This window comes from Misgurnus anguillicaudatus, unplaced genomic scaffold, assembly GCF_027580225.2.
Source record: "Misgurnus anguillicaudatus unplaced genomic scaffold, ASM2758022v2 HiC_scaffold_33, whole genome shotgun sequence".
NCBI lineage: Eukaryota > Metazoa > Chordata > Actinopteri > Cypriniformes > Cobitidae > Misgurnus > Misgurnus anguillicaudatus.
The window spans coordinates 8,241,555-8,262,968 of NW_027395283.1; the positions used below are offsets into that span (position 1 = coordinate 8,241,555).

A 21,414-nucleotide genomic window follows, 5' to 3' on the forward strand; every position below is an offset into this window, starting at 1 on the left:
AGAGACATTACAGACACAAAGACTGTCACATGATCAGATATGAGGTCTGATCACAGCTCTGTCTCGTATCACAGCTCAGACACAGAGTGTGGGTCTGATCACCGGCCGGCACCATCGACACGAGCGTTCTGGCTGTGATCATCTGATGTCTGCTGGTCCACATGTGGATTATACAGGACCCTTGAGAAAGATTTTGGTAGATTCTCATTCCAAATGGTTGGAAATTTATCCTGTAACAACTTCACAAACTACCATCATGAAAATGAAAATTCATTCAGTCACTGATTAGGTCACATGACATACACTCTGCAATGTGATTGGCTGGCTCACAAAAATAAAAGTTAAACAAATCAAATATAAATGAGAGAACAAAACTTATAAATCTTAACACCCACATTTCTATTTTATCATTTCAACAGAAGAAAATTCATACAGCAAACATAAATGAGTTAAATGTCATGATGTTTGTTGCTGGTTTTGTTAGTATATCTTCAATCATATCATCAGTTGGACAGTATCTCAGACTAATTCTGTCCTCCTTTATCACAGACCTCACAAAATGACATTTAATGTCCACATGTTTACAGGATTTTTTGCTGACGCTATGACACCCTGATTGTCTTCATAAACTCTAGATTGATATTTCAGTCCATCAATGTTTTCTAACACTCGTGTACAGTCACAGTTAATGTCATAAACTCAGCTTCACATGTGGACAGTGTAACAGTAGACTGTCTTTTAGTCTTCATGAGATTAATGGATCATCTTTGTTCATGTTAATGCAGTAACTTGTAGTACTTCTTCTATCAATTATATATTAAAACACGTCTGCAAGTCATAACATTTTTACATTGATCATCACATTCATTGTCTATTGTGTGCAAATAGTACAGTTTGTTATACACAGATTTTACCTCAAGATTGTACAAATTATAATAATGATCTAATGTACTGTTCACAGAGTATGAATTTACTGTTTTGTTTTTACATTTATTTTGAATTAGGCATAGAACGTGTTGTGTTTTATTGTAAATTTATTATAAAGTTTGTGTTTGTCCACTAGATGGCGCAGTTTGACTCTGCCGTTCAGAAAGCGTCTGACAGATAATCAACAGCGATTGAACAAAGCTGAAATGTCAAGTTTATCATTTTATTAAACTTTCTGATTTTATTTACATTTCATTCAGTGTCTGAACTTTCTTGTAATTGATCACATAATCATCAAAAAGTCCTGCAGTCAGATCCTGAAGAACACAAAAGCAAAGACGTCCAATATTTGGATTTAGAGATAAATGAGCTGCAAGTCTTCAATGTTGTGCTGAACTTGAACACATTTCAGTTTAAGATGAAGTTAAAAACCCCAACAGTGTAGAAGAAGAGGAATCTTGTCAGTTCAGTTTATGATCCTATGAGATTTCTTGCTCCTCTTACACTGACTGATAAATCGCTCTTATAGGAAATGTGTAGACAGAAGCTGAGTTAGGATGAAGATTTACCTCCAACACTTCAAAGTCAGATTTAAATAAAGTCACAGATCAGATCCTGTACTGAATAATCAACTCATAAGGTTAAGAGGAAGTGATGTCACTATTGTGTCTTCTTATTCACCATCAGATCATACTGAAGATCAGACGTCTTTACATCTTTAACGTCTCTGATGATCAGTCCTGAATAAAAATGAAAGAGAAAGTCAATCAGATATGAGATCATCATCAGTGTCAGATGAAGAGATAAAAAACAAACTATTAGTGCTGTCAGTCAGTGATAGAAATGAAATCTTCAACATAATAAACATGTCAACAATCTGTTTATCACATACACATGAGCTACAACAATACAAAAACACATTTCATCTATTTCCTCTGAATATTTGATGTCAATGTAAGAGATGAATGTATTGATATGTATGTAGTATAATATAATGACACACTGACAGTTTTATGAGTTCACACACAAACAGTAAGAAAATGAAGGTGATGCTTTATTTTAAAAGTCCTGGAGGTTGACAGTCGTGTAAATAAAGAGAAACAGCATCAATGTCAAAGCTCGACAGAGAGTTGTGTGAAGTGTCCATCAGATTTTAAGAGTTGACTTTCTCTTCTTTTTTCTAATCTTCATCTCTATCATTTATCATCTGTACTTTGTGTTCATCTGTTGTGTATATATTGTGTTTGTGTTGTTATTTCTGTCTGTATTCTGATGATTTGATAAATAATGTTTAAAAACATGAAATAAAAACCAAGTTGTTATCTAGTCAAGTGTTCATAACTATAGAGGTGTCGGCCTATCAAACAAACCCCATTAACAAACATCATATATAATGTGTAAGAAGAGTAGGATCACAGTATAAAATCCTGGAGTGAACAAACTCAAACTTACATTTAAAATCACAGTTAGTAAACAGACTCAGACATTGGATTGAATTCTTATTGTGTTGATCTGACAAAGCATCAAGTGTTGTTCATGTACACTTCATATTTTCTGTTTGTTGGGTTTAAAGGATACACAGCCTATAACAGCAGCAGATCAATTTAAATTTATTTCTAATATTTATATTCTAGGATTTAAATGACACTGCATGAGTTTACTTTAAACATTTATTTAAATGAGCTCTACTCACCATACTGTCTGTAGTTTATAATGTGGATCATCTTTTAGATCAGAGATCAGCTTCACTCCTGAATCTGTGAGTTTATTAACAGCCAGATTTAGTTCTCTCAGGTGTGATGGGTTTGATCTCAGAGCTGAAGTCAGAGCAACACAACCTTCATCTGTGATATCACAACTAAACAACCTGTAGAGAACAGAGACTTTATGTGAATTATGCAAAACTACAAAGTTTGTTCATGTCACGCCCACGGGGCTGGCGGCTAATAGGCTAAGCCACGCCCCTTTTTAACTTCCACCTCAAGGAGGTCCCCAAAGCCAACCCAATGACCAGACAACAACGAGAGCAGGTAAATATTAAAACAATCTTTATTTATTAAATATTTAAAAGGGTGGGGAAAGGGTAATTAAAACTAAATAGTCTCTGACTCCTCCCTCCAGGGAGACTGCTGCCACGGGCAGGCCGGGACAAGGGGCAACAGGGGTGCAGACCACCGTACACCGGGGGGAAAGGAACGTCAGGCTCCAACACCTGGTCCCTGCTATCCGTGGCGCCCTCCTTCTTCCTTCCTGGAGGCAGAGTAAATATCAATAGGACTGTTGAATGGACTTTTCGCTGTTTGCATACCTTTCTCTGTTCAGCTGGGGGTCTTCGCCCCACGTGCCTTCACGCTTCTCTGTCGTATGTTCACTCTCTTTCTCTCTCTCTCCACAGACAGCAGCTGGGACACAAGACACAATTAATTCACTTGGCTTTCTCACCTCTTCGCTGGTTACAGCCTACGGTAAGTATGAGGTTCGCACTGTTCGTCTCTCTGGTATTCACTCTCTTTCTCTATCTCTCCACAGACAGCAGCTGGGTGCGGTGCACTCCTGTTTCGGTAAATCATCAACTTGGGGGTTATTTAAGTTGGATAAGGTAAGTACAGCGGACTTACTAATCGTGGTTTCCTCTCAATAGGTCAGATCAACAGGTAGGTTTCTGGCGACGTCGGGGACAAACCCTCACGACGAGCTCGTTGGTCACAGGGGGGTGGACACGTCACGTCGTCTCACCAGGCCGAGCGCTGCCCTTCTCTGTCTGCCGTCTCGGCGATCGTATCCCGAGCAGGGGCGCCCCTTTGTAGAGACCCGGGACGGCGGAGTGCCTACACCTCACTCTCTGCAACAGTAAGTATTGGGTAGATCAACACATCAACAATAATGACCTTTAATTGTACTCACACATCCACCGATCATTCAGTCCTTCACCACCGTTTCTCCAGAAATACCCCAACGTCCGGACGGGAAATCGTTTCCGTAGCACCACTTCGCTATGTAGACCTAAAGCGTGTTTACAGCATAAATTCTGATATTCTCTGCTAAGACCGGCAACCTCTTCGTCTCCCTTTGACAAAGTGTACGAAGGCGGGGGTTTGTCTGACAAGACACAGCAATACACAGCAGTACACAGCACCACGTCAAAAGTGTAAGTTTCCACGACACAAAGACTCACCCACCACGCTCAAGTGTACATAAAGGACGCCCGTCTCTTTACACTTTGCCCAGGTCCGATGGTTGATGGGAATATTCGGTCTAGCTGATGGTCGTGTCGCTGTGTTTAGCTTCCGTCGGATGTTTCCTCGGCTCACCCACCACGCTATCTCAGGGGTAGGGCCGCCCTCCTTCTCCTGGAGGTATCCACTGAAAATACAGGTTAGTGTGCAAAGCGTCTTCACCAAATGTTATACTCACAGGCACCGTAAACGATAAATGTCACTGTCCTTTACTTCCGATCCACACAACAGGCAAACATCAATCCTGCAAAGCAGGGCGTCTCTCCAGCGTTTACACAAACCACTTGCAGGTCTGTACTCACATATACTCCGTTTTCTTCTTACGTTATGGCTGTGCTTATGACTTCATCCGTTCGTTTTCCAACCTTTAAGGTTCACAACATCTCTCCAACTACACTGCTTCAGTCTGGGAAAGAGAGCCGGACCGCTACCAGCAACGCATCCGATGAGTACACACAACACTGCAGTACAACGTCAACAACCAGCCCCCGGGGTGCTCCTTTAAAAGATCCACAGCTTGCCTTTCTTTCGCCTCCTGTGGCTCTGTCCTCTTTCCGCTTGCTTCCAGCGATCCCCGGATCAACAGAGCCTTCGGGCTCTTCAAAAGGCGCGTGTCTTCACTCTGCCCTTGGCAAAGGAGCTTTCCCCGTGTCAGTCGCTTGCTTACTTGTGTTCCTGTAGAGCTATTTATGTGTCTCATCAACCCCCAGCCTCCAATCATAATTTGCTTCATTTGTGCTTCGCACCTGTGGCTCGTAAAGCCCCGATTGTGTTGCCCTTGGGAACCAGGAAGAATTTGGCCCGTGTTAAAATTTGGTCCGGGCGGAAACCATCTTCGGGCGGAACCAAGTTTCGCCATTTTCGGTTCCGCCCTATAAAAGTCACCCTGTGACATCCACAAATCTCTAACCTCCATCTCTTCATGTAATGTTCCTCTTTCAATCCCTCAGTAACTGAGACACTGTGTGTTTAAATGTCAAATAAATCCATCACACAGCTGACTATTAGTGTTAGATGTCCTAAACCACATGAACATTTCTTCATAAATCTGTATTGAGTTCATGACTCACACTTGTAATTCTCATCAGGTATTTGATGTAAAAATCTTCCTCTATTACAGGAGGAATATCAGCTGGAGATAACATAACTCTGATCTTACATTTAAAGATGTTACAGTGTTTAAAGATCAATTTCACTCAATCTATAAAAACATTATTAATGTGTGTGTCAGTGTCAATGATGGATCAATGTTTTTAATCATCTTTATATAAACAACACAACGAGGAGAAAAACTCTTCATACACAATAATATCAGCAAAGATTTCATCAAAGAAACACCAAACTACATTTTCTGACATTTTAACAGAGGAGTTTTGTTGCACATTGTGAAGGAAATTGAAATGAATCATAACTAATTATAACTAACATGTCTTTTCCTTACAGGTTTGAACATTTGTACTGTATGCTTTTGACAATAAAATGTGTTGAAATAGATGAAGTATATGTGGTTAAATGATTTCAATTTGACTTGTTAAAGCTGAGGTCATCAAGAAAGTTAAATTTGGTTTTGTCTGCATGTTAACAGAGAGGAGTTTCTGAATTGCAGATATGAAGAATAAATCATATAAGAGATAAATGATGTGACTTTGTCATGTATCTATCCTATATAAACTCTTGTATTCTTTCTGATGAGGAGGATTCGTTCGTGATCAAATCATATTCAAAGACATTGACTGGAGTCTGTCAGCTTGAACACATGATCTTATTTCCTCAAGTGTTTGAGGAAGTTGAGTTCTGCCTTTTGGTTCTGATAACGTCACATTATTATTTTGTAAAATAACTTTTAAAAATAAATTCTTGACATTTGTGAATTGATTCAGAATCGTCCACATCATGATGCATCAAAGAATAAACATTTTTTCATAGTTTTTAATTTTTTGCATTTTTTATATAATGGACAAAATGTTGTGTGACTCTTCGGTGTTTGTCTTCTGTAGACACCCGCTGAGGATAAATGTCTTGTGTGTGTTGTCTACACGGTTATGTAACTTAAATCAGTCAGGTGTGTAGGGGAAATCTAACAACACAACATCATAATTATTCATGAGACTGCTGATGTATCTGCTTACTGATCAGGGCCCAGTTCCCCAAAGCATTCTTATCGCTAAGTAGTTCTTAAACTATTTCTTAACCTCTCTCTTAACTCTATGGCACAATTCCCAAAACGTTCGTACGCTAAGTATATCTTCTGTAAGTCACACTTTCGTAAGGTTGGTCTGGACCATTCGTAAGCTCTCTCTTAGCGTTGTTTGAGCACAAAACGCTATCGCCGCCACTGTGCAGCAGTCTTTAGAAATCAGCACAGCGCAGTACAAGTCAAACTATGATATGTTATCAATGATTTTATGTTATGGACATTTTAAGACTTAATAAAATATGTTTGCAATGAATACAGGGCTATTTATGCAGTTGACTTTATTTGGTATCAGAACTAATGAATCAAAGACGGCGCCGGTGTTTGTTCCTCATTGAAGTCCGTTCGATTAAAGATTTCAATTGGTTATACTAAAAAGCAATAATATCATGTATTCTATTATACAATTTTTTAAATATTTCATATATGACAGTTTTATGCCTTTTAACATATAGCTCTTTTTTCTCTACTGTTATGTTTCCATACATAATAAATATATATTATACATATAATATGATTCATACTGTAAAAATAATTGACTTACAATCAAGAACAGTCAAGATCCATTACATAAATGCACACATATACATCTCAGTAGCCATTAAAACTTTCAATGTATATAAAGAATAAACGTATAATGTGATAAAAACGCTATAAAAACACTACACTAAAGGGAAACATAGGGAACAGACTTCCACACAACACCGGTAACTCCGAATTTTTTTTTTATTCGGCAACCCTTAAACCTTTTGACATTTTGCCTGACGTGGCTAAATTAAAAAAAAAAAATTGCCTCCCAAGACAACTCATTATGGAGCTGCTGGATCTTCTCAGACCATATTCTCTATCTAACTAGGTTGCTTTTTATTGAAAACATTAATGGTAAGCAATACCGCATTAAACAGAAGTAACTGCAGCTGCTTGCCAATCAATTCTGATTGTTAAGTACCTTACCATTAGTATAAAAGTGTATATCATCATTTTTAAAAGTCGCTAAACCCATGTCAAGAAGCGGCACAAGTGGCACAACGGGATAATGAGGATGGATGATTAGCGAGGGATACCCGCTTCGTCTATATTACTGACAATTTGACAACTTAATTATTAGTCTATTTTACGGATAACTTAAACCATGTTAAAAAAAATATTACTGGAATAGTTTGAGTTATGTTCCATTTGTATATAACGTTTTGTCTTTCTTAACATTGTAATGCACCTTCACGTGAAATGGAAAATCGATCCCTGAGAGATCGATCGCAAATAATTCAGCACCTTCACTTGGGACAGCGACATTGTTATGCCGAACTTAGAGGCAGCGTGTTAAGAAGCTTCCTAAGAGACACTTCGGGGAACACACTTAGGAACACAAACAACTTTGGTAAGATATATCTTTTTGAGTCTTCTTAGCCCGCTAAGAGTGAACGTTATCGGGGGAACCGGGCTCAGATACTTTACAGTTTAGTGTGTTTTTTTCATACAGTTTATGTTTAACTAAACCTCAGTACATGTGTGACTATCAGAGAGATGATCTTACCACAGTATCTTCAGTTTACAGTCAGGATTCTTCAGTACATCAGAGATCAGCTTTACTCCTGAATCTCTTAGTTTATTATAAGACAGATCCAGATGTGTCAGGTGTGATGGGTTTGATCTCAGAGCTGAAGTCAGAGCAGCACAACCTTCATCTGTGATATCACAACACATCAACCTGTAGAGAACAGAGACACACAGTTTGTTCACACACAGATGAAATCTACAGTGAGTTGAATTTGTTTCTCTTCTGTCATCATTTAGTGTTTATGGACATTTTCATCTTAGTTTCATTCATGTGTGTTTGTATTTTACTGAAACACATCAGTGAGATTTACAAGGAAATTAACTTCATCAGTTTATGTTGTTTATATTAACTGTGTGATTTAGTTTTTTATACAGTAATAAAATCAGATTTCTCTCATCAGACATCACTAAATTTTCTCTTATGTTTTTATTTCTGAATGATTTTAGTTTTTTACTTTTGTTCATAATTCAATTTTAATGTTTTATGTTTGTGACTTTCAGTAAGAGTTAAAGTGTTGTGATGAATGTTGAATAAAATCAGCTTCAGTTATCAAATACATTACTGAGATTAAATAAACTATTCAACATTTAAAGTGGACCAAAACTTTTTATAAATGCTGTCTTTGGATTTTGAACAATACTTGTCTGAGGACATCTTAGGGTGTTTTCAGACCTGAGTCTGTTTCAGAACCTGCTGCTTTTTCTTCTTGGTTCAGTTTGTTTAGTCATATGTGAACACGGCAGGGACGGACGGCTTTAGTCTATGATCACAGCAGACACAACTACCAGATGAAGATCAATAAAACACTCGCAGGAGGTTCACAACAAGATTACAATTATTTATGTTGTGCTGTTGGCAGCAGGGGTGCCGCTAGCAATTTTGGGCCCTATGAAAGAATATGAGGTTGGGCCCCCACCATACCCATTTTGCACCAAACATACAATCCAACCTACTGTAGCTATTCAAAATCTTTGTCTGCAATTTAATAATACAGAACTATTTCTTTTGCTATTGTTTTGACCACAATTAACAGTATTTATAGATACTTACAATGTCTGCAGCTAAGATAATTTATTGTGCAATGTAAGTGTAATTGAAAAATACAGTACAGTAATCAAATAATCAGAGAAAATGCAACATTATTAAACATAGATTAAAGGTAAATGTGACCATGCCTGTGAAAATTCAGCTGAAGTATTTCTTTGTGATTTACTGTTTTCCACATAAAATCATCCTACATAATGTAAAGAACATTTTGTGAAAATATGAACTTGATATATTTAATGTTGACTGAGTAATGTCATGTCAGTGATTGAAATCATAGTGAAATTAATGCTTGAAATTAAACTGTGATGCTTTTATCTCACAATAAGATTTGAGGCTTTAGTCTGATTTTCAGAGACCGTCTCAGTGACATACTGTATACTTGAGCTGTTACACACACCAATAACATTATAACATTTAAAAATGGCGAACAACAACAATGCATCTTTTCTATACAGTTACCTTATGCCTCAAATAAGACTGGGTCAAAAATACTTGACCAAAGCCTGTTTTATAATTATTAGCATTATTTATAAGGTGAAGAACAGGTTTCACACACCAGCAGCTACACTAAAGCAAAAATAACGACAGATCATTAACGTGAACTCGAGAAAACAGCTATACTCTTAACGTAAATGATTCTTCAGACTGTTTATTAATCAACAGGACTCTAAAATGAAATGAAGGACAACTGTAGATAAACGTCTCCATCTCTCTAACAAACTACAACAACTATAACAGATTACGACAGATTGATTTCTTAAAGCTGTTGCAAGGTGAGAAGCTTTAATATACATAACTGGACTAGTTTAGCCTTTGTTGCATTTCTGTTTTATCACAATCAACTCGATTCTCAACTGCCTAAAAATCCTTCCTTGGCATATTGCGTTACAAAACATTGGAGTGTGTAACCGATCGCATTTCTAGTTTATGTTAATTAGGTTATACGGGCTCCGTTAATTAAAACAGCTTATAAGGGCTGACTTCGTGTTAGAATCATAACATAAAACAGGGAACGTAAATCACTTTGTGTTTTTTTAAAGTGAGGTGAACAGAGTGAAGACTTTACAGTGGAAAGAAAACTGCATTGTATTGCTCCAGCGGCACATTGTGTAAACTGCATTTATAGTAAGGAAGTGCACATATGCAGATATCATAGAAATTAGCATCAAATACACACACCTTGTTCTCTTGTGAAGTTCACTCCGCACTGTGAGACCGTGGATTAAAGAAGGTGCTAAAACACAGAGTTAAGACGGGGCAGAGCTAAGAGGGCTCAGCTTAAGGGGATTTTATGTGCGGCACAGTCCTTGGTTGAGGCCCCAAAAATTTCATGGGCCCTTAGAATCATCCCAACACCCCCCCCCCCCCTTATGGCGCCCCTGGTTGCCGGTAACAACAGTCGTTAGAGGAACCCCGAACTACACTTGTATTCAATTCCAAAGGAGTTAAATCAGCAGAATAAAGGATTGCCTTCAATCAGAAGTGACCACTAAGATAACATAAATGCTTGCCTAATATTAATGAATAGCAGAGGTGGAAAGTATCGAATTACATTTACTCACGTTACTGTAATTGAGTAATTTTTTTTGTGTATTTTTACTTTTTTGAGTAGTTATTAAAATCTGTACTTTTACTTTTACTTAAGTATGTTTTATTTAAAGTATTGTACTTCGCTACATTTTAAATCATATCCGTTACTGAGTAAAAAAATATTTTAAAAAGCAAGGTGATAAAGATGCACAACGGATGTAAATGGGCGGGGCCCGTGGGGGAACGCGCAAAAAGAACCATGGAGACGGACAAGACAGGCGCGCGCTAATGCAGACCCGCCTCAGTTCAAATCTTATGAAAGAAACCCCTGGTCATATTTAAGCGACCACTTTCCACTGACGTGAAGCGATTGTTTCATTCCTATGAAAGGTAGGATTCATGCTCTTAAGTACGAAATTGCACGACGCGTTTTTAATACCATGCGCATTATCTTCCAAGGTTTAGCAGCTTCGCGTCAAGTCAAACACAACTTCAAAACGTCATCGAGAATGCGCAGGTCATAAGACATTGCAGAGAGAGAGAGAGAGAGAGAGAGAGAGAGAGAGAGAGAGAGAGAGAGAGAGAGAGAGAGAGAGAGAGAGAGAGAGAGAGAGAGAGAGAGAGAGGAATAAAGGTCTGACATCAGGTCCCCAGGTCAGGGAAGTAAGAAGATAATAAACGTGTCAAATGTATATAGACATGGCACTCATCTCATTACATGCTCATTTAAACTATATATAGTTTAATAAAATAATGTATGTTACCAGCAATACATCAATTACAACCTTACTATAGTGATTTTATTTACTAGCTGCTGACCACCTTAAAAAGTGCATAACTCACATGTAAAAATCATTAAACAATTCCATAAATGTTTCTTAGTTTAAAAAAGCTTTTTATTTTATTAACTTTTTGTTATTGCACTTTAATTGTAAATATGTTCCTACATTTAAAAATAACTAGTTTGAGATTTATATTCCCTTGTCGTTTTGAACTATACTAGAATCCTCCACCTCTTCCCGCTGTAAAAAAGTAACTTTTACTCTGAGTACAGTTAAAATTACTTACTTTTTACTTTAGTAGATTTTTAGACCAGTAACTTTACTCTTACTTAAAATATTATAAAAGTAACTTTACTTTTACTTGAGTACAATATTTTAGTACTTTTTCCACCTCTGATGAATAGTAAAAAGTTCTCAAGTAATTAAATAATCAAGTAAACAGTAAGTGATCAAATAAGAACAGAGAAACAAATGAAAAAAAACAGACAAATAAATATAACATTAAGTAGCAGATTGTTTTTTGATTAACATATAAGTTACAGCTGTCACTTATACTTACAAGCCTATAGTAATGAATTCATACGTCCTAAAACACTTTTTTCCAAAACTTTTGACTTTACACAATCTTTTTATACACATTTATATACACCAATGGACATTTTGACTTAATTATGAGCGTATGTGACCGTCAAAGCCTGAAAGATCACAGTTCTGCATGTGCATGTTTGTTCCCGCTGAGATGTTATTGACAGCAGACTTTCTTTTGTGTCCCAGCAACTTATTTTCAGGAGCAGATTAACCATATGGGCAAACTGGGCGAGTACTCAGGGGCACCAAAGTCTTAGAGGCACCAACTGAAACCAGCATTATAAAAATTATTTTATAAAATTACAAAAGTACTTGCTCTTTAAGACGCAAGTTGCTCATCTAGTAAGCGTGACGTGCACAACAGCTTTTTGGAAAATGATTGGCAGCAGCTAAGTGGCATTAAGGCACTTAAATCCCAAAAATATGCATTTTTTCACGCTGGTGCCGAGCAGTCTGTTAGCAGCACTAAAGTTGATGTAAATTTATGCTCTGTTAAGCAATCAATTACTGACGGAGACACCACTGATCAAATAAACAGAAGTGCACCTGATGAGTCAAAGCCTCCAGAAACAATCAACCAACAACTGGACTGAAGCTCCTACACCCAGACTGAGATGGATGATGAAACGGACAATTGACGGTTTGCTGTTCCTGGTGATCTGGCCTTGTGGGGGTTCATCACAGAAAAAGTGAGAGAAGAGTATACAACGTGGAGCTGCAGTCTATCAGAATCAGGCTGCCAAATATCCAACATCTGTACGAGATTGTGGAATGGGGGAAGAACACGTTCTCTTACAAATTAATTATTACAGTCTCATTTCCAAAACAACAACATTGTTCCTAAGGAATGGCTACTGTACTCCCCGTCAACTGGATTGGTTTATTGTTATTCATGTAAACTTTTCTCCTCACAAAATCATACATTTATTACAGGCTTCTGTGACTGGAAACATCTTGAGAGGATATCTGACCATGAAAAGAGGGCAGATCACTGACGTAACATGCTTCCTTTAATAAACAGAGCAAAACAAATATAGAGGCCAAGACCAGACCTCTCCCATGTTGATCAGTTGACATTTATCTTTAGATTTGTTAATGTTGAGGGAAGAGTAGTTAAAAAGATTTGTTTGATTTGAGCCCATCCATAGCCACACAGGTGCAAGCCTTGCTGAGTGTGTACTAAAAATGGTGCAAGACTTGGGGTTGGACTTGTCAAATTGTCAACTACAATGCTATTAGAAAAACGCTTGCAAAAATTGCTGCAGATTGTAATGAAACAGCAGACACAAGACGTGATGCTGCTGCACTCGCTGGTAAGATAAATAATCTGGAAACGATGATAATGACTACACTGTGGAACCGGGTGCTAAGCAGATTTAAGGCAACAAGCGTTCATCTGCAAAAAGGCGACATGGACTTATCCACTGCTGTTGAACTATTGCAGTCATTACACTTTTATGTTGGCACTACGAGAGCAGGTTGTTGAGGTAGATGAATCTGATCGTGCTCTCTGTGTTACTCAGACTTATTAATATGATGTTTGCAGCAAACGAAAGAGAAAGCGGTTTGTGGACGAGTCATCTGATGAAGATGAAGTATTATTTACTGATGTAAGTCAGAGATTTAAGGTCGAGGCATATTATGTAATTTTGGACAGACTAAAATCATGCCTGGCCAAACGTATTGATGCTTACAAAGAGGTCTATGATCTTTTTGGTGTTCTCTTTTGCAAGGACTGTACAGAAAGTGAATTGCGTATAAGGGCTGATAAACTGTCTTCACTTATCCAGTGGACCTAAATAAAACTTTGACTGATGAACTGATTCAGTTCAGACATTTTATCAAAGACAAGACCTCACCTGCAGAGCTGCTGTAAATTGATGATCAGAATAGACTAAAGACAACATTTCCTAATGTTTTTGTTGCACTTATACTGTATTTAACTTTGGACTTAGGACAACAATGACACAGAAACGTCTTTCTGCACTTTCCCTGCTTGTCATTGAATCTGAACTGGTTAGGGACATAGATTAAGAAGACATCATATGCCAGTTTGCTTGATCAAAATCCAGAAAAGTGCAATTGTAAATTGTTTTGAGAATTTGTGCATAATATCACTGCAATTGTTTTGTTTGTGTTGTTCAGTACATCAATGTAGCATTACACCACTGAGTAGTTGCACATTAACTACAGATGTTGTTATATGTCAGATTAAAGAGTTGTTTTTTGTGTTCAATTTTACAAAAGTGACATGTTCATATTGATAGTTTCCTTGTGAAATGTAATAATTGCTAATTCTTACAAAATCTTGTAAATTATTAAATGGATTCTTGCATGATCATTTGTGAGGTGGGTCGAGGGCACCACAAGGTCTTAATACGCCAATGCTTATTTTAAGAACTACAAAACAATACATTGTAATACATTTTGATATTGCTTCACCAGATCCTTGCATATGAGACAGCAGGTGTGCCAAGCAGGTTTTACGAGGACTTTCATGTGTGTATCGTAATGAAAATAATGCATTATATCTTACCATTATACTTCATAAATATAGTAGAGATAATGGTTTTATGTGTACTCAGAAGATGTGATTCACTGTTAACTGTGGGGTGCAGGGCTGTTATGGTAACAGGATACAGCGTGCTATGAGAGGGATTGATTATTCACGTTAGTAAATTAAAGACAGAAATATTCACCAAGTTGTTTACTCTATTTATAATGACAAATATTATATTTTATTTATTTTTATCAGACATTTTTAATTTCTGGAAATATTTAATACAGAATATGACAAATAATGCAGAATCACAAAAATTCAACATTTTATTGATTTTGTGCTCTTCTGGAATTGCGAACAACTGTAGGGACTGACTGGCAGCCGACATCTAACTCCAGATTGTAAAATCATTATTTTGTTTCTAGTAAGTCCTCAATTAAACTAATAAATGTGACCATTTAGAGCATTAGATATGTGTTCACTGCCAAGACGGACACAAATATGGTGGCGGGCATGGCAGAAGTGACGTCTTTGGTACCCATGAATTGCTTAATTAACCATGAACATACCTGATAGCTTTTTGTAGATGAATTCTGGTGAGCACGTCAACACCATTTAACACAAAAGTGCACCTGTTCCTATTAAAAACAGCTTTTAATTGCTCTTCTCCACATAGATTCATGTTAAGAATGTTGTCCCATCTAAGTTTTGATTCCTACTTAAACAAATGAAGTAATATAACCACACTTACAAAAAAGCCACACAATAATCCCGTAAAGCTGCTCTCTGTCCATCCTGACTAGACCCCGAAGCCGCCGCCAGGTGCCGCCATTTACACAATTTAGAAGTTCAGCTGCCGCCAGCCAATAATTTCTTAAGCCAAATTGAGCTGATAAAGTTTGGCTGAGCCGGCTTGAATTATTTGCATCAAATAATAATTCTATCACATAGAGACATACACACACAAAATATATAAACCAATACACGAGATCTATTTTCCGACTGGTTTCATACCAGCACAGTCTTGTGCTCACTTGTTGCTATGATACACAGAAACCGTTTCTCAATCCAAAGGTTGCAGTCTGCGGAGGTCGCATATGCAGGCTGTATACGTCATTAAGTCTGGTTTATTTAAGTTAACTGAGCATTACATTCGCAAGCCATACGCATATTACAACAATTTACGATTAATTTAATTATATTTTGAAATAAGACAGTCTTGATGACGTATGCAGCGTAAAAATGTGACCTCCGGAGGCTGCAGTCTTCGGATTGGGAAAACGGCCAGAGACTCACACACTGTAAAATGTAATTAGTTGACCTTACTTAAAAAAAGTATGCAAACTCGTTGCCTCAAAAAAAGTAAGCAAAGTTAGATTAAGATTAGTGATTTAGAAAAGCTTGTTTATTTTAAGTGTGCAGTACTAATCTAGTAGTACCACTAACACACTTTTTTTAAGTTCATGTAACTTTTTTCATTTAAACCCCACTTAGAATTACTGAATACCTACAACTTAATATTTTTAGTTCTGCTTACTCAAAGAAACCAATTTCCTTTAATTCGTCCTTGTTTTGTTGTTACGATCTAGTAAACACATCACAAACATGTAATTTAAAAGAACACTCACTTGATTCAGCTACATTACATCATTTATTCAATGCACATTCACATACATAACAGCAGCTAAACAAAGTTGTGGTTTATTTAAATGTAGACAGTTAAAATTTAACTTTTTTACATTAAAAAAATGTATTCAGTTAAAAATTGCATTTTAAACTGAAAGTACAACAAATGCTTTTGTGTCCCAAAGTGAGCAGTGAAAGGATTAAAGCAACACAAACAAAAACATCACTCCTTGGGGTTTGTATTTGTACTACATTACAACTATAAAAAGCTTTCCTAAAACACAAATGTTAACAGGACAACCGTGGTAGGTTATTTTCTGACATTATTATCTAATACTAACATTTAATAAACAACTCTTAATAAAACACGGTGGCTCTGTTTCCAATATAAGCATACCTGCATAACATTACAGACTTTAATAGAATTTCTTTTTTTATTAAGATCAGAAGCAAATACAGTTGCATGACAGCATCAAACTGTCTCTAATAACAGGAGAACATTAATAGCTGCAAAGCTTACAAAGTGCTATCTGACAGCTCTTTATTGTTCTAACCCAGAAGACTGTTCTTCAGAGTTAACCGTTTTGGTGGGAGGTTTTTCTTTCCCAGTCCAAGCATCACAGTCTGAATGAAGTTGAGTGTATTTGCCATGCATTTTGGGTAATCCAAATGCAATGCATATGTAAGCCCAAACAAAAGACTTGAGGCAAGTTCTTAACATTATCCATAACAATACCTCCCTCCAGAATGATGGCAGTGGAGATGGGCTGGAGGACCACTAAGCTTCGTGAGGACTATCTTCACTGACAACCGTCAGGACACCAACAGTGATGCGTTCTAGAGCCTTGTCTCTCGCTGCATCCTACAAAGACACAAATTCTTTAGCATTGCAATTTATGCTAGTCTAAAAGATTCATTTTTATTTTTGTAATGTTATCAGAGAATATGGCTTTAAATACATTTTCACATTGGATTGTAACAATAAAGCAAACAAAATATATTTGATTTGGTTAAACTACAGCTATGAAGATCCAATAAGGTCTATACATTCTTGAACAGTAACACTGACTGTTCAACCTAGACTCCTAATCCTTAAATTTGAAATGAATGAATATGTATAACGTTTATTTGGAACATTTTATTTCTACTTACATCTCTCAAATTAGTTGTGTAGGTATTAGGGGTGTAACAATAAGCGTATTCATATTGAACCGTTCATTGGACCATTTTCCCTGCAACCAATATTTTGTTATTTGAAATATAGGCGCATCGCGAGTAGGGATGGACGATATGGCCAAAAATCCATATGGCAATATGCATTGTGGCCTCTTGCGGTATGTATTGCGATATGTTAATTTTAATAGACTCGTTTCAGAACAGGTTATATAGACCCTTAGGAAAGCCAAACTGCTAAATGTATTTTTTTATACAAGTAAATCGTTTATTTGGCTCTGGTAATTTCTACCTACCGCGGGCTCTTCTACTAGAAAATGACAACAGCATCAGAAGCATACAAATCAGCACTACGCTGCCCCTCTCTCTCTCGTTTGCTTACGCATGCACGCACACACACATACACACACACCGTGGATCAGCTCCTGCGTGAAGGCAAGAATGCACATCCTGTTGAATTTTGGAAGTTAGACGACTGAGCTGCAGTGGCCTGGCATAAGATTTATAAAAACACATTTGAGAAGAAAGGCACAACAACTCAAAAGACTTGCGTGTTTCACAATTAAAGACGATAATGCCAATTTCGCGCGTGGAGCAGCAGTTAACTTATGTGCGATCTACCGCTCTTGCGATCGACTGGTTTCAGCCACGTTTATTCAGAATGACAAATATGATGATGCGTTGCAGGTATAGTTTTATATTCATGCAGACCAAACTTTTTTTATGTGCAAGTACTTACAGAGTAGGTCTTGTAGAATTCACTGGAGTCGTCATGCCTTTGAGGACAAATGAGCGAAGTACTGTCACGTCTGGTGTCTAATGATACACAGAGAGAGAAAAGATAAGTTAACAGAGTAAATTGCAAGGCACAAGCAGACAGGAAATAAAATAGGTTGGTCTGGATTGTCTCATTTAGAACCTGATGAACTATCATACAGATCAAAAGCAAAATGAACCTACTTACCAGCCAGCTCATGTGCTGCATCAGCTCCTTGAGTTTCTGGCCAACTCAGTCCTTAAGTTTCCCTTTTGGTTTTGAAAAGTTTGATGAAACGTGGGGAATACTGGTCCAAAGCCTCAAGTCTCCCTCAAGATTCTTACTGGCGATTCTATTAAACTCAGCAAACACCTGAAAAAGTAGAGAGGGGTATTAACATTCCAACAAGTGTTTGGATTTCTAGCCACATTTTGAATTTGTTTTTGATTTGCATCATTTTATTGGTTGAAAACAAAAATAGGTTACCTGTCTCTCTGTGAAAAGTGCTGGCCATCGTTTAACCATGTTCTGTACAGCAGCCCCTTGTTTTTTAGAATTTCTTGTCTGCATAGTGGGAATGATTGGTCCATCTTTTGTGAAATGAGAGTGCCACATTTGGTTGTTTTTTCTTCATTTCTTCCACTAAAACACAAAGAAGTGAGATTATATGGGGATGATGGGAGACACCCACACAAATAAGCTCTGGTTAAAAAAATAATAATAATTTGGGTTAGTGTGTGAGGTAGATTTATAAAAATTCTCTCACATCTTCATGGACACAACAATGAATGTTTTAATATTTTTCCTTGTAATAATGTATTATTAGCAAAAATGAAAATGCATCCGTGTAGATGAGGTAATCAAAGTGTATGCTCGTTGTGCACACTCTACATTATGGCCAAGCATGCTCGCTTAAAATAACATCTGAATACCACAAGCAACGCTTAAAACAATTCCGCCATTGACTTTAGACATTGGGAACTGCAAAATAGCATCAGGGATTGTTTGCGCCAGAACACGCCTTATTTTTTTGCACTGAACAGCCCAGGGAGCACAAGTTCATTCCTAATTTACTAACACGCGTCTGTGGAGGGAAAGTCCGCTGTGCATCGGGTGCAAGATAGGGCCGGCTGCATTATCAGACTTTAAATACCAGAGCTATAGGAAAAACTAAATCCTTGCAAAAATCTAATTATCAAGCTTTTCAACATTGAACTTCAAGACAAGTGAACAGAGCAGTACAAAAGGTAAATGACTCACTTATGTGGTTGGCATCTAGGATACTGTAGTCCTGGGTATGATGGACTGTCCACATTATCTATAAAGACAGTTCAGAAATACCAATTACATCAAATATTTGAAATTCAAAATATGCACAAAATATTCTGAATGATGAAATATACTATAATGATAAATTCATTTAGACACACAAGATATTTACTTTGAATTTTTTTAATTGATTCGCTTTTGTTGTAATCCAATTGCTCTGATGAAAGCATAACTTTTACTTTAACATGCAATTATAACAGTTATTAGTTGAAAATACCTTTTATTGCTGGGATTATGGAATGTGAGGAGGATTGATTACCATTCTGCTTGAGCCTGAAAGAGGACAGTTTAAAAAAAATACAACAATTTAATACAAACAAAATTCACCACAACTCACAAACAAGTACGTTACATGTGAAAACTAACATAGGCATATAACCCACAGACAGTTCCCCTTATTAAAATGTGCACATTATATACAAGATGACCTTGAATAATAATGTTAGCAACGGAGTATGCCAGCAAATACGTTACCTACCATAACAGGCTATGATAAACGGTGTACAAAAATTCAGACAGGGAGACACTATTGTCTGTAACGTGTCTGATCTGGGTACTACACGTGGTAACCATGGAAACGGCAAAGCTACGAATATCGACCAGTGTTAAGTGCGAGTGTTAAATAAAATAACATTGTGGGGATATCCCCAATCATGTGTCGACACACGTGGTAATCTTGTTTTAGATAAGCACAGACTGTTATTATTGGTAGCTAAATTAGCATTAGTGCTAACTTTACAGCCTAGCTTAAAATAAAACGATACATACTTGTTCTGCCTAAACTTATAAAAATCAGTTATAAAGCTCTGGAAACTCACAAACCACCGGGATCAGTCTGTCATCATGCTAATCTGTACGTTACTCGAGAAAAGTTACCTTACTATGCTGCTTTGACTTCATGCGGCGCCGCAAGAACCGACAGCCGGATGACGTCAAAGTACCGCGAGAATGATTCAAGCAAATCTTATTTCGTCTCGCTCTCGCGAAACTTTGACGTCATCCCGGTGTCGATTCTTGAGGCGCCGCATAACACTGAAGTTATTCCTGAATTTTAACGTGTCAAAAGTCTTAAGTTACCAATTTTCAACACCGAGGAAGTTGTGGATTGAAAAAATAATAAAGTATTTACCAAGTTTCAGCAAAATATAGCCACGTTATGTCTATAATATATAGTTAGCTAGCGTAAGCAGACATTACTACACGCATATCAAGCACAAAACACTGGGGCTGACTTACAGAAACAAAACGATGTGCACACGGGTAAAATATTTACTCACCAAATGAGTGTTCCAAGCAAAATAATATCGGCTGAAGATAATCACAAGTGCCGTAGAAGCGATGTTTAGGTCCAGCTCCACCTGGTCAGTTGCAGCATGTGGTGAGGTGACATAACGACCGTCTGCAAAATTACGATTCCCGCAAATCCAAGACCCGCCCCACGAAGCACCTTGATTGGTTGGGTTTAGGCATGTCAGAGAGGACTGATCTGCGCATGTCCACATGTCATAAACTTACTTTTTCTATATTAATCCAGCTCACGTAGACTGAGCTGGTAAGATTTTTCAACCTCAAAGTACAAGTAACTCACTAAAAGCAAGTGTTAAAAGCAGGTTGATAAAAACTGATTAAGGTCAATTTACTATTTTTAAGTAAGTACCATGTTTGCATTTACAGTGCAGGGATGACGACCAATTAAAATTGCTACAGAAGAAGCGATGCATTTTTTTCTCGCACTGATCTAAATGGCGGAAAGAAGCAAGCAAGGTCATTTTGATCTCACTTCTCACATACTTTCCTAATTCCTATTTACTTTTTTTTTAACTTAGACCTACCCAGACTTTTGTTAAATCTTCATGGCACGGTTGCACAAACCTAAATCAAAGATTGATGTTATGAACCAAATATTCTGGTACGGAGAGATTTTTAGCACTGAACGTGATATAACTGCAGTAACAAACCATCGTTTCCACATTGCTAATTCACGACGCATGATTCAGTGTACATTGAAGTGAAATGTGCAAAACTTTGTCCAAAATAATACTGATAACAGTGTGTGTTTATATTACAGTTTTTCTCAGTCTCATTTTCTCATTACCTGGAAAGATTGAGATCTAGTTAATCAGTATAACATATACATCTGTAGACATGTAGTGGCAGCTTCATTCAT

At 37.2% G+C, this 21,414-nt stretch overlaps 1 protein-coding gene and 1 long non-coding RNA gene across 3 annotated transcripts in view; both read right to left on the reverse strand.

Annotated features, from left to right (window-relative positions):
* Window positions 1–274: 274 nt before the first annotated feature.
* LOC141363220 (protein NLRC3-like) overlaps window positions 275–21,414 on the reverse strand; it is a 54,686-nt gene continuing 33,546 nt past the window's right edge. The window contains exons 6-8 of the mRNA XM_073865810.1: window positions 7,892–8,065; window positions 2,621–2,794; window positions 275–1,667 (exon numbers count right to left, since the gene is read on the reverse strand). Of these exons, the coding sequence (XP_073721911.1) occupies window positions 1,646–1,667; window positions 2,621–2,794; window positions 7,892–8,065 (370 nt within the window). The 3' untranslated portion in view covers window positions 275–1,645. The remainder of the gene's footprint in view (window positions 1,668–2,620; window positions 2,795–7,891; window positions 8,066–21,414) is intronic.
* On the reverse strand, window positions 15,892–20,919 carry LOC129415686 (uncharacterized). Of its 2 annotated transcripts, XR_012368770.1 has the most exons (7): window positions 20,525–20,919; window positions 19,465–19,520; window positions 19,179–19,236; window positions 18,405–18,560; window positions 18,126–18,290; window positions 17,901–17,977; window positions 15,892–16,850 (listed from the first exon to the last, which is right to left on the reverse strand). It is a non-coding gene; the product is annotated as an uncharacterized lncRNA (long non-coding RNA). The 2 variants fall into 2 exon arrangements; XR_012368769.1 differs by having other exon boundaries at window positions 15,897–16,850; window positions 19,465–20,919.